The sequence below is a fragment of the Euleptes europaea genome, chromosome 1 (genome assembly GCF_029931775.1).
Source record: "Euleptes europaea isolate rEulEur1 chromosome 1, rEulEur1.hap1, whole genome shotgun sequence".
NCBI classification, from domain to species: domain Eukaryota; kingdom Metazoa; phylum Chordata; class Lepidosauria; order Squamata; family Sphaerodactylidae; genus Euleptes; species Euleptes europaea.
In genome coordinates, this window is record NC_079312.1 from 102,846,470 (window position 1) to 102,859,374 (window position 12,905).

General features: G+C 43.2%; 1 protein-coding gene across 1 annotated transcript; it reads right to left on the minus strand.

The window, feature by feature from the left end:
* Window positions 1-2,896: 2,896 nt before the first annotated feature.
* Window positions 2,897-10,830, minus strand: RPL26L1 (ribosomal protein L26 like 1). The gene is made up of 3 exons (XM_056857056.1): window positions 10,630-10,830; window positions 7,544-7,684; window positions 2,897-3,070 (listed from the first exon to the last, which is right to left on the minus strand). The coding sequence occupies exons 1-3, from the start codon at window positions 10,795-10,797 to the stop codon at window positions 2,942-2,944; spliced, it is 438 nt and encodes a 145-aa protein (XP_056713034.1). The 5' UTR covers window positions 10,798-10,830; the 3' UTR covers window positions 2,897-2,941.
* Window positions 10,831-12,905: the final 2,075 nt, after the last annotated feature.

The window sequence follows — 12,905 nt, forward strand, 5'->3', positions numbered from 1 at the left end:
TAGTTAATGGTTCCTCGTCCACTTGGAGAGAAGTGACTAGTGGAGTTCCTCAGGGATCTGTGCTGGGCCCTATGTTGTTCAACATCTTTATAAATGATTTGGACGAAGGACTAGAGGGGATGCTTATTAAATTTGCAGATGATACTAAATTGGGAGGGGTAGCACATACGGTAGAAGACAGAGCCAAGATGCAGGATGATCTTGACAGGCTGGAGAAATGGGCTAGAACTAATAAAATGCACTTCAACAAAGACAAATGTAAAGTTCTGCATTTAGGTAGGAAAAATCAAATGCATAATTATAGGATGGGGAGACTTGTTTGAGCAGTAGTGTGTGTGAAAAGGATCTTGGGGTCTTAGTAGACCAAACATTGAACATGAGTCAGCAGTATGATGCTGTAACTAAAAAGGCAAACGCAATCTTGGGCTGCATCAACAGAAGTATAGTGTCTAGATCACGCAAAGTGATGGTATCGCTTTACTCTGCTCTGGTTAGACCTCAGCTAGAGTACTGTGTTCAGTTTTGGGCACCACAGTTTAAGAAAGATGTAGACAAGCTGGAACGTGTCCAGAGAAGGGCAACAAAGATGGTGAGGGGTCTGGAGACCAAGTCCTATGAGGAAAGGTTGAAGGAGCTGGGTATGTTTAGCCTGAAGAGAAGACTGAGAGGGGATATGATAACCATGTTCAAGAACTTGAAGGGCTGTCATATAGAGGAGGGTGCCGAGTCGTTTTCTGTTGCCCAAGAACCAACAGGTTGAAATTAAATTAAGAGTTTCCGTCTAGACATTAGGAAGAATTTTCTAACAGTTAGAGCGGTTCCTCAGTGGAACAGGCTTCCTCGGGAGGTGGTAAGCTCTCCTTCCCTGGAGGTTTTTAAGAGGTTAGATGGCCATCTGTCAGCAATGCTGATTCTGTGACCTTAGGCAGATGATGAGAGGGAGGGCATCTTGGCCATCTTCTGGTCACTAGGGGTGTGGAGGGGGGAGGTAGTTGTGAATTTCCTGCATTATGCAGGGGGTTGGACTCGATGGCCCTGGTGGTCCCTTCCAACTCTGATTCTATGATTCTAAATGGAAATAATAAATAAAACTGATCTCCAGCCCAGAGATCAGTTTACCTGGAGAAAATGGCCGCTTTAGCAATTGGATTCTATGGTATTGAAGTCCCTCCCCAAACCCTGCCCTCCTCAGGCAACCCTACTGCTGGTAAATATGCCTTATATTTAAGTCTTATATAAGATCATACCAGCGGGCCAGTTAGTCTAGCAGCCCATTTCAATAGATTCGCCAAGGGACCAATAAACAAACCAGAAACCAGGGCCTTCTCCTTATGTTACCTCCTAGCATCAGTATTCAGATCTAATGCCCAACTGTGGCTAGTAGCTGATAGGCGTGTGTCTAAAATGCTGTCAGGTTGCATCCAACTGATGGCAACCCCTTGGGGTTTTCAAGACGAGACGTTCAGAGGTGGTTTGCCATTGCCTGCCTGCACTTGGGCTGAGAGCTCTGAGAACTGTGACTAGTCCAAGGACACCCAGCAGGCTTCACGTAGCGTAGGGAATTGAACCTGGTTCTCCAGATTAGAGTCCCTCTGCTGGGTCTTGACTGATAGGCATATCCCTCATGAATTTGTCTAATCCCTAGTCTATGGTAATGGCCATTACTCTGTCCACTGGCAGTGAATTCCTTTTCCTTTATTTTGTGGATTTCCTTACTTCCTTTTATCTGTTCTGAATCTATTGCCCATTAACCTTGAAGGGCACATTTTATATTATGGGAGGGGGAGAAAAGTTCTATCCCCCTCCTTGACCTCATGCATTTTATAAAACTCTTCTCATGTGTCCCTCACCAATAACCTTTCCAGTTTTGAATGTTTCTCCATGTACAACTCACTGCAAATAGAAAGGAAGCAATCAAGACAAAAGCACCTCCCCCTTTGTTTTCTGTCTGTTTGTAACAGGGGTCTTTCACCATAGCACCTGTTGACAGACTCCTGCCTCCCCCACACTAGAACTTTGTAGGGAAGATACTTCCCTCTGCGGAAGTCATGACAATTACTTGCAAACAATCACTGATATGAGAGAGTGTGTGTATATATAAATAAAAGCAAGTCCCCTATGTCACGCCTTCTCTTGAGGTCCCTTTCCCAAAAAATCAGCATCACCTATTAATCCTGTAAGGAAGCCAATTTTAGTGACTATTTGCATACCGTATTTTTGCTAGATTAACAATTTTGTGTGTGAGATAATTAAGAGCTGTGTGTGTAAAGTGCCTTCAAGTTGCAGCCGACTTATGGCGACTCCTTTTGGGGTTTTCAAGGCAAGAGACTATCAGAGGTGGTTTGCCAGTGCCTTCCTCTGCACAGCAACCCTGGTCTTCCTTGGTGGTCCCCCATCCAAATACTAACCAGGGCTGACCCTGCTTAGCTTCTGAGATCTGACGAGATCAGGCTAGCCTGGGCCATCCAGGTCAGGGCAATTAAGAGCTCCTAACACTATTTGTGTCCAGTCCTGGTAGTTTGTGAAGACTAAGTGGTTTGTCAGAGCCTGTTTGTTGACTGTCACTCCTATTTGACGTAGTTCTTGGATGCTCTCCCTGTAGAAGAGTGACTGAGGTCGAGCTTTCCGTCCAGAATCCTCCACCGTGACAGTGTCTGCTTACAGAAGTAAGATCAATGAGGGCATTGCACAGAACAGAGCTTTTCCTGTGGTGGCTTCCACTCTGTGGAATTTCCTACCACAGCACACCCAGCAGTCTCTGCCTAACTTCTGCTGGCACAGAGATATAAAGCTTTCTCCAGATTATGTCATTTTTCTGGAGCCCAATTTTTAAACTCATTCAAGCTGCTGGCAGCCATCTTCTCTGCTAAAATAAAAAAATTTCAGAACACACAGATTTCATTTTAGTGGAATTTTAATGAAAATCACCAAGGAGTCTATTTTATTCTTGCATCTTTTCAATCGTTTCTTCCTTGTATTTTCCCTTCTCCTTTCCAACTTGGCGAGACTTTGCTTTACGTTCCAAGATCTTTTTGCGATCCTTATCCAGCTTTAGTCTTGTGATGACCACCTAGGGAGACAAAGTTTATGTATTAATAACCATTTTGTATTCCACCTTAAATCTCAGTAGGAAGGCAGCCTATAAAGTAAATTATAAAATCCCCATTGATCAACTTTACTGCATCACACACAACATTTCTGCATCTATTTTGATAAAGAGTAATTAAGCTGCTAAGAAAGAAGTACAGTACCATGCCTAACTAATGCCAGCTTTGGACACATGAACAGTATAAGATACAGAAAATGTTCCAACTCATCCATCATTACCTTCCACGCAATCCAATAATGATAATATTTTCTACATGTCTTCTAAGAAATCTTTGAAAAAGCTTATTTTCTTTCAACAGGAATCCTGAAAAATACAAGCCCAAGGAAACAGGGGGCACTAAACTCCAAATCACAGTCCAGTAGCACTTTAAAGACCTCCAAAGTTTTCTAGGGGTATAATCTTCTGAGTCAAAGCTCACTTCATCAAATACCTCCAAATAGCTCACTTTTCTGCTGGCTATCCTCAATTTTAATTTACAAGAAGCCGTTATGTGAAAATTGAATTTGCTATTTGGTTAACAAACCCCACCAGTTTATTGGCATAACTAATTTTGTTTCATATTAAGATAAAAGCTCGCAGTGGTAAGATATGATTGCTAGGTTAGCCAAGCAGCAGAAGAATAAACTCCTACATTTCCTCCAAGGACCTTAGGATAGCATATATGATGCTTAAAGATGTCGTAGTGAATAAAAGCTCTTGATATTCTGGCATTGCATTCTACTTCTGTACATCTTGACACTTTTAACAGGCCATGCCTGAACAGCTTTGGGAATGTTCCAGAAAGAAAAGGATAAATGCATGAACATTATCATTTTGGTGATCATTTGTTGGTCGTTTTCGGTGAAGCGAAAAGAATGAAGTGGATTGCAGTGTAACTAGTTGCTATGAATTTCATATGAGAGGCAGGATGGAGTGTTAGACTTGTACTGGGAGACATACAGAGCAATTCCCAGGGGGTGGGGGTGAACGCCCTTAGGAGCTAGCATGACCCCTGCGTTGGGGTTATTGCCACTTGCGCCAGTTAAACTGGCACTAACGCTAGTGCAGGGGCAGTTATTCCGGCGGCGGGGCAGCACGAGATAGGGGCATCAGGAGCTTCACCGGCAGCATTTTGCCAGCACCAAAGGGAACGTTCCCGGGGGCAGAGCTGACGCCCCCTTTTGCAGACACAAATGTACGATGGCAAAAAGGGAGGTGCAGCCCCATGTAACTCAATGGGGCTGTTACACAGGATTTGGGGGGGAAATACATTTCCCCCTTCTGCGTTGGGCCTCCAAGCTGCGCCATTCCCAAGCTTGCTGTAACTACTCCCCCCCTTCAGGATTGCACTGATAGTTTCGAACAACTCCTGATAAGCCACTTAAGTAGCTTTTAGAGAGTCATTATCTTTCAGCTTAACACCATGGCAAACCATGATATTATGGGCCAAGAGCCAGCTATATCTTCAAGCATTTCTGTTCTGATCTAGTGCAAGTACAAAATCTTGCGACAAATAGATAAATTGTCCTCATGCTTTAAAACGGGGGGGGGGATTCCTGACACCTAGAGATCCCACTCTTATATGAAACATGGTGCTTCATGTGAACGGATCCTTAGTCTACTTGCATTGGATGATGGAAGGCAAATGATACAGAAGCTGCTTCCCCATGGCAACATTACAATAAGACCCTACATGAAGAAACTATGGGTGGGCTTAATTTTGAGCTCTTCCTACTAAACTAGCCAAGATCATGTGGTTCCTCTGTTCAGATACTTACTGTCACTGCACAGGATCTCACGACAGGGAAGCAGCTCCCATACTGCTAGTCAGAAAGTTTGAATGGAGCTGTTAACATACTGCAGGTTCCAACCTACACATGCTGAACTTTGCTGCAGTTAAGCTAAGTTCATGCCTATGCCTCTTAGCATGCTGAAATGCAACTTCTCCTTTGAAGAAAATGAACTTTATGCTTATGCTTGTTCAGCAGTCATGCATCACAAACCCTGATCAGAGACAGGATCCTGACAGCACGTAGAAGGTTCTAGGTTCAGTCCCCAGGAATGGGTTGACTCGTATTACAGGCCAACCACTTCTGATGTATGAGAGAAAAAAAAGCAATCTGACAGCTAGAAGGTCAACTTTTCCACATAACTCCAGAGTGATGAATGCATACAGCAACAGAGTAGTGGCTATGAAAGTGAGCTGTGGACGAAGAAGTTCCCATTTCAGGTGTCACTTGTGTCATGAAACTCTGACAAGAGGCAAGCTCCTGTCTCTCAGCCATGGTCGCCAATCTACAATATGGTAGTGACAACACCAGCCTACCTTACCAGGCAGTTGTAAGGACTACAACAAGGCAATATTTGTGAAGCTCCTTGAATGCTAAGTATTATAACAGAAGCTTTGTTACCTGGCACTCATACAGAACAGGCTAATAAATGTGCCAATGCTCAAGCTTATTGCTCTACCCTGCAGAGGAATCTGCAGTGACCAAACCCCACCCATTGGGAAAGCCATGCAGAAGGTCCCCCGCACCTGGCAAGAACCTTCTCCCGCAGCAGCCCTATTAAGCAGGCACAGTAGTTGCCCAGGAGCCCTCTGGCAGAGGTGGCTCCCAACAGCTCAAGGCAGGCTGAGGGAGAAGATGAAATGTGAGGATAACTCCAGCCAGGAGCACCAGCTGCCAGAACCCCAGCAATAGTGGAAAGCATCAATCTGGTCAACTGAAAAGTAGGAGAGGGATGCACATGCACTCAAAGATAATGGGGTATGATGCCTGAAGGAAGAGGAGCTTGCCCTCTGGGCAATGCCAATTAACTGAGCGTTTTGGATAATCAGGTGCCAGATAATAAATGTTTTGATGTATCATGCTTCTTTCTACACCGTCATCTACATTTGGTCAACGAGGAAGCATTTTGGGGACACTGTCAATAAGGCTGTTCTTCACTGATACTCTTAAGTTCACAACAGAGCACAACTAAAACAGCAGTCTCCAAGATAAACAATTCCTAAGCAACTGATCTGGCACTTATGACCAATGCTCCTTTCCAAGTCACCTAGCCTACCAACCACCACCATCTCAGTTGTCTGGATTAAATCTCAACAGGATCCCGTTTCCCGCTCCGGGATCACAGAGGAAAAGCAGTGCGTGTTCACTGTCACTACTGTCTCATATTTCGGTATAATATATTAACACAGTGATGACATATCTTACTATAGATCTCTCTTAAGACTCAATTAATGGGTTGAGGGAAGGAAAGGAAAAAAGAACCAGTGAAGATATTTCAGCAGGGAGTTCACTCTTACGTCTCATCATCAACACAAGAGAGCCAGCAACCACCAGTAAAGAGGAGAATCCATCAGACAGAATTTCTGTAACAGTGACACTGTGAAGCCTGCTGTGTTGCTTTCCTGAAATGAAGGGAGCCTCCAGAAATTCCGTCTCTAATGGATCCTTTTCTTTACTACAACAGCTGCTCCTTGTATCATCATCACGGATCAGCTAAGCCAACTACTCAGTTAATGTAAAAGTTCCTAAAATGCTTTAATTTTGCAGCAAACATGCTACACATGTGAACTACAATGAAGTTAAAGAGACAACACACCTCAGTTCTGGAATTTCCCCATAGATATGCACCATGGGTTGCATAAATCCAAATAAGACTAATTGTTTTGCTGATTGCAAAGGAATAATGTGTACATGAAGGAAACAGTCTATTACAGCACACTCACACACAAACTGTTGCTGGGACAGAACATTAAACCGACTAAAGCTGATTTTAACCCAACATTCCTCTAGAGCTCAAGTGCCTCCATGCACACCAAACAGCCATTGCTACCTCTGCTTTAAACTATGAAAACTTTAATAAACGTATCATCATTTTCCTGACTTCAACTATTTTCAGTATTGGTATACTACATGTCAGGACAACAATACTTTAGACACTGCCTGAAGGAGGCATTAGCTATTGCTTTAAAGAAACCATTTCTTCCCGATGAATTGCATTCTTTAAAATAGAACAATTTCATGCTTTTGAAAACATAACTGATGACTAATTTTTTGGTCTTCTATAATGCATTTTCTCTATGCTTTTCTATGCATTTTCAAGAGCCTAAGTCTGTTTGACTACATAATCATTACACAAGGTAATATGGAGATGTTTGGGAAGAAGCCATGTCTCAGTGAGAGAACTTCTGCTTGTCATGCAGAGGGTCCTATGTTCGATCTCTGTCATCTCCTGTAAAAAGGTAGGTGATAATGTGAAAGACTGAGAGCCAGGAGAGCCACTGGAAGCCTGAGTGGACAACAGTGACCTTGATAAATCAACGGTCTGACTCAGTATATGGCAGTTTCATGTGTGTTTAAACTAAGTTTCTACAGATACCAGGATTTCCACTACTCTCAGGTAAAGAAGACCGCCTCCCAGGAAAGAGATTAGTTTTGCATCGATTACCTTGCTGGGATGGATGCCCACATGAACAGTTGTGCCATTGGCCTTCTCACGCTGTACACGCTCAATGTAGATGACATACTTCTTTCTATAGACCTGGACCACCTTGCCGATCTGCTGCCCTTTGTAATGGCCCCGGACGACCTAGGAATACATGAAACAAGTATCCAGCATTCTCAGATGTTACATTCAACAATACTATCATCTCCAGAGCAATACAGACATGGGGAAGAATGAATGCCTTGAAGCAGAACACATCACAGAAAACATAATGCTAAACCAGTATAAGTAAAATGTTATGACGCCACAGAAAATATACATATTTCATATGGCTCCTAGAGTAAATGAGATTGAGGGAAACTTGACTTATGCTTTGATTCATTCAAACAACATATAGACCTGTGGCTTTTTTTTCTGGGCACTCACAGGAAGTCAACCTTAAAATAAAGTATTAGGGATGGCTGCACACCCCTGACCCACTTGTCCGAGTTTCCTTTCATCTCCATTCATTCCAAAGAGAGAATTACTGTAGTTGACCTCTCTCAAGGACAGGGAGGGAGCCAGTCAGGAAGATGACATCCATGCTGTGCTTTTTCTATAGCATAACACTAATGGTAACTACATTCTCCACTAAGTGAGATTCAAACATCACATCACCAGTCTCCAGACCGTCTTTGAGACCAGGGCTGTGCCACAGGCTCAGGTATTCTATTCCTTCCTCCCATCTTGTGCACAAACTGCCTCCCCCTCCTAGAAAGCAATAATTTGCCATGATCTATTTTGCCATCATCCTATTGTTAGCACAAATAGGTTTTGCCCCAAATGATGGTATACACTTCCTCTTCAGCAATGATTCTCAATCCAGGAGTGGATGAAATTCCTGACTGGATGAACTATAGATCACTAACAATATGGACACCTTGGCAAACTATATCGCAAACCAGAAAACAAAAGAGGATAGACTTCACATAAAATCAAAGGGGAAGAGGGAGCATGGAAAACTGTTTGTGTGGCAATCTCCAACATATTTAACCAGATTTCAAACATACATAGTGAAAGAGAAGAGCTGTAATAGGATGAATGAAATCTGCCAAACCCACTTCACCCAACAACAAAGAGTCTGCTAACTCAACAAGATGAGTGCTGTACCATGTAAGAAACTGTATGGTGAATTATAGAAGCATTTATTTATGGTGGAATAAACCTTTATGGATCAGAGTGAGCTTGCATTCATGTAAATATACCACAACTAGTTGGCTAAAGCGCTACTGGTTTTGCTAGCATAGGTATCTTTTCAGAATTCAACAATTAGCTTCTTACATTGTACAGGTCATGGGTCACATCTACATCTGGGTGTTAGAAGTAGTCACCCAAGATGCCGCTTATGTGACTTGAGCACTACCTAAATGAGCCGCTCTTCTTGTAGGTTTCTACAACTTTTTTTAGACGAAAAAGCACATTCATTGCTGACTCAGTGAAGAAGCTCGGGGGTTATGCTGAATCCAACATTACTACTGGGAAAGAAAGTTAATGCTGTTCCCCCCAAAAAAATATTTCTTTCAACTTCATGTAGCCCGGAAGACAGCCCCTTACCTTGATATGGCTGATATGGCCACCTGGGCCTACACCACTGTACTAGAAACGACTGTAAGCACTACTTTCCGTGCTCGCTGCGTTTGATCATCCCAGTTCTTCGGAATACCACCACCACGTGGTTTGCCTGCTTATACATATTATTTGACAACTCCTCGTCTTTCTAGAGCCTTCTGTTTAGCTAGATTGAATGCTAACCCCTCTATGGTTATGCAGGGCAGAATTTTGAATATACCACATCCAGACAGGACCTGTCCTTGCTCTTCTGGCTGTATCGATTCACTAGCTCATGCCCTTTTGGAATGCCGCTTTTATAAGAAACTTTGATCACATTATATCTCCCCCCTTTTAACATACAAATCTAATGCCTCTGTGTCTGACATAATGCCTTTTCTACTAAGAGATAGGGATCCCAAGGCGACATTGTCAGTGGAAAGATTTGTTTCAGTCCTTATATCCCTCAAACACTAGATATATGCTGCTCAAGATCAATGGATCAAGGAGCTTCTAAGGGATAAAGGAAAGGAAAGAAACGACTGTAATGCACTCGACATACATCTCCCCCAAAGTCAACTCAGACTCCACTTGGTGCAGAACACCACAACTCAATTATTATTAGGAGCTAGATGGAGCCTGAATAGTTCAGACTAGCCCAATCTCATCAGATTGCAGAGCTAAACCGGGCTGGTCTCAGTCAGTATCTGAATGGAAGACTACCAAAGAATACCAGGATCGTGATGCAGGGATGCTTTGAAAACCCTGCTAGGGGTCACCATAAGTCAGATGTGACCTGACGGTGAAAAAAGATGGAGGATGCATATTACCCCCATTCTGCAGTCACTCCACTGGCTGCTCATCAGTTACTGAGCTAAATTTAAGGTGTTGGCTATCATATACAAAGCTCTTCATGGCCTTGGTCCCTCATCTCTGCAGGACCATCTCTCCCCTACACTCCGCCACAGCAGCCTCACTCATCAGAGCAGGTGTCACTCGGCCCATGGGGAAAATCAACAACTGCCAGTATATGCACATTCTCCGCTGTGGCCCCCACCTTATGAAACGGCCTGGCTTATGAGGCTAGGAAGGCTCCCACTCTCCTGGCTTTCCAAAGGCTATGCAAAACCGCATTATTCAAAAGGCCTTTTTTAAAAACACAAGGCTATACTGTAACAAAATGGTTCAGAAAGATGCTTGGATAAAGGGTTCGGGACCGTGAACTGACTACACTACTGCGCATAGTTCGTAATGTCTGTTGCTGTAAGTAGGATCCTACTCTATAATTTTGCATCATTTAACTTATCATGGTAATACTTACGTTTTGTTTCAGCTCTGTTCCAGATTTCTGCAATCCAAATCCTGTTGCATTGTTTACTGGATGCCCCACCATTTACTGTATTGACTTATCTATGTTATCCACACTGAGTCTCACTGAAAAAGTTGGACTATAAATAACATATAAATTCTTAACAGAAAAAGATGATAATTAAAACAAATACCTGAACTTCATCATCCTTTCGGATGGGCATAGAGCGAACATTGTATTTCTGCCTCAGTTCCTTGGACAGGGGAGAAGACATGATCTTCCTGCGAATGTGAGATGGTGCATTGAAGTGCCGTTTGCGATTCTTGCTGCGGTCCGAGGTCACAAACGGATTGAACTTCATTTTGACTGCAGCAAGACAAAAAACAAAGCCATTTGTAAGTGTGCTAAAAATTAAGTGGGTATTATAGAAATTAAGCTGATTATTATATGCTTGCATCCAATTCAACACTTGCACCTAAACCACTAAGAGAATAATTTCCAGAATGTCTCATGAAAATACTGCTCTTATAAACCTGAAAAAGTACAGACGCTTTCATTCTTAAAGCAGGTTAAAAAAACACACACACAGAGGTACAATCTTTCGGTTACATGACACCACGGAGAGATACTAACAACTATTCACTAAAATCTCAAGGGCTCTCCTGGAGGTCGAGACTCACCTACTTGACAAAGATGAAAACAAAGCCCACCCAAGTTTTCTAGGAATGGGAGCAGGAGCTCACTGAGTTGCTACCACTTACAGTCTCCCAGCTTTCACATTTGCTCAGAATATTAACCAGAGAACATGCTGACTGGTACTTGGGAAACAGCAGTTCAGCCCTGGGAAGTCTGACCGATGGAGTGTCACCAGGCAAATACAGTCCTAATGCAGTCATCATACTTAGGGCTTGCTTTCTCCAGTGTAACATCTCTTCTTATCAAAGGGTGAGACAGATCAAAATTTGCATCAGGGCAAATTTGCTAGGCACTGGGACCTAGACATGTACAGTAAGTAACCATTTTCCCCTTAAACTTGCTTTTAAAGTGGAGCTCATCTGGTTCTCACTACATTGTTTAGAAGTCACAATAGGAAGTTCATGGCTCACCACACACACTGTGAAAAAAGGGTGTGCGGCACATGACCATGCTAGCAATGGAGAAGGGGAAGACTTGGAGCTCAGTGGAAAGGGAGATCCTTAGGCTGCTAAGGTTTGAGAACTGCGGCTCTACACAATATTGATGATTGACAGGAACTCTAGGTCAGGACCACCTCCTGCACTCATGTTCTGAAACTAAGCCAAAATCTACTCTGGATAGGATCTGTGAATACTAGGCACATGCACAAATGACATGAAAGACTATAAGTGTACAACAGCAGGATTGCTTGATGACATACAGGGAACTTTAAGCATGTAAAATCACCTCCCTTAGCAATACCAACAGCACCAAGTTTTGTAGTTTCCAAGCTTTAACAGACATTCTGTGTGCAAGTTTCTCTCTGCAACTATGAGGACTAGACTTCCTAAAGCTAGAAACCTAAATGTAATAAGGATTTTGAGCACCTATTCTGATTACAGATAGTATTTTAGAAGCACCGGGGATCTGCAGACCTCCTGAAACAGTATGCTTGCAAAATATACATAAACCAAGTATTTATCAGAATCTAATAATCTAGGATTGGGAGAGGGCCTGTGGCTCAGTTTGTAGAGCATCTGCTTGGCATGCAGAGGGTCCCATGTTCAATCCCCAGCATCTCCAGTTAAAGGGACTAGGCAGTTAAAGGGGCTAGGCAAATAGGTGACGTGAAAGACCTCTGCCTGAGACCCGGGAGAGCCGCTGCTGGTCTGAGTAGACAATCCTAACTTTGATGGACCAAGGGTCTGATTCAGTATATGGCAGCTTCATGTGTTTAAAGGATGAATGCTATATGCTAATGTTACCAGTAGCCTAATAAGGACTTTTCCCACAGGCTAACACGGTTTAGGCCTGTCAGATTTTGATACATTATTATATTAATACCCTATTATCTGCCTTGCAACAGACTCGGGAACAAATCTGTGATCGGAAATACAATCACTTTGAATGAAACGCTGTAGCAGCCGACGCCAAATCTAAGTGAAAGTCAGAAAAAGCAGATTACCAAATAATCAGTCACACCACCAGCAAAGCCGTAAAGAGTGCTACAGGGAACCATACTGAGAAGTGCATGCAAGGAACGAAGGGAGCGGTCAGGACCGAGCAGCCGAAGGCACGAATTACTCCACAGCTGAACGAAGAAGCCACCCAAGCAGACACGGAAAGTACTCACGAAATGGCCCTTTCCCATCCACTCTCACTCAACCTGACCAAGCAGTTCTAGCAACAGCCTAAATTATTTAATTCCCCCCCCCCACCTCGGAGAATATTATGAAATAAAGGACATCACTGCCAAGTATCCGCAGGCCCAGAATCTCTGAGCCAGGAAAGAGG

Excerpts from the sequence above, each read along its gene's own strand:
- RPL26L1 (XM_056857056.1), bottom strand. The coding sequence starts at position 10,797 with ATGAAGTTCAATCCGTTTGTGACCTCGGACCGCAGCAAGAATCGCAAA. Across the intron at positions 7,685-10,629 it reads GAAAGGATGATGAAGTTCAG|GTCGTCCGGGGCCATTACAA; the intron begins GTATTTGTTTTA and ends ATGTATTCCTAG. Across the intron at positions 3,071-7,543 it reads TGGGCATCCATCCCAGCAAG|GTGGTCATCACAAGACTAAA; the intron begins GTAATCGATGCA and ends TTGTCTCCCTAG.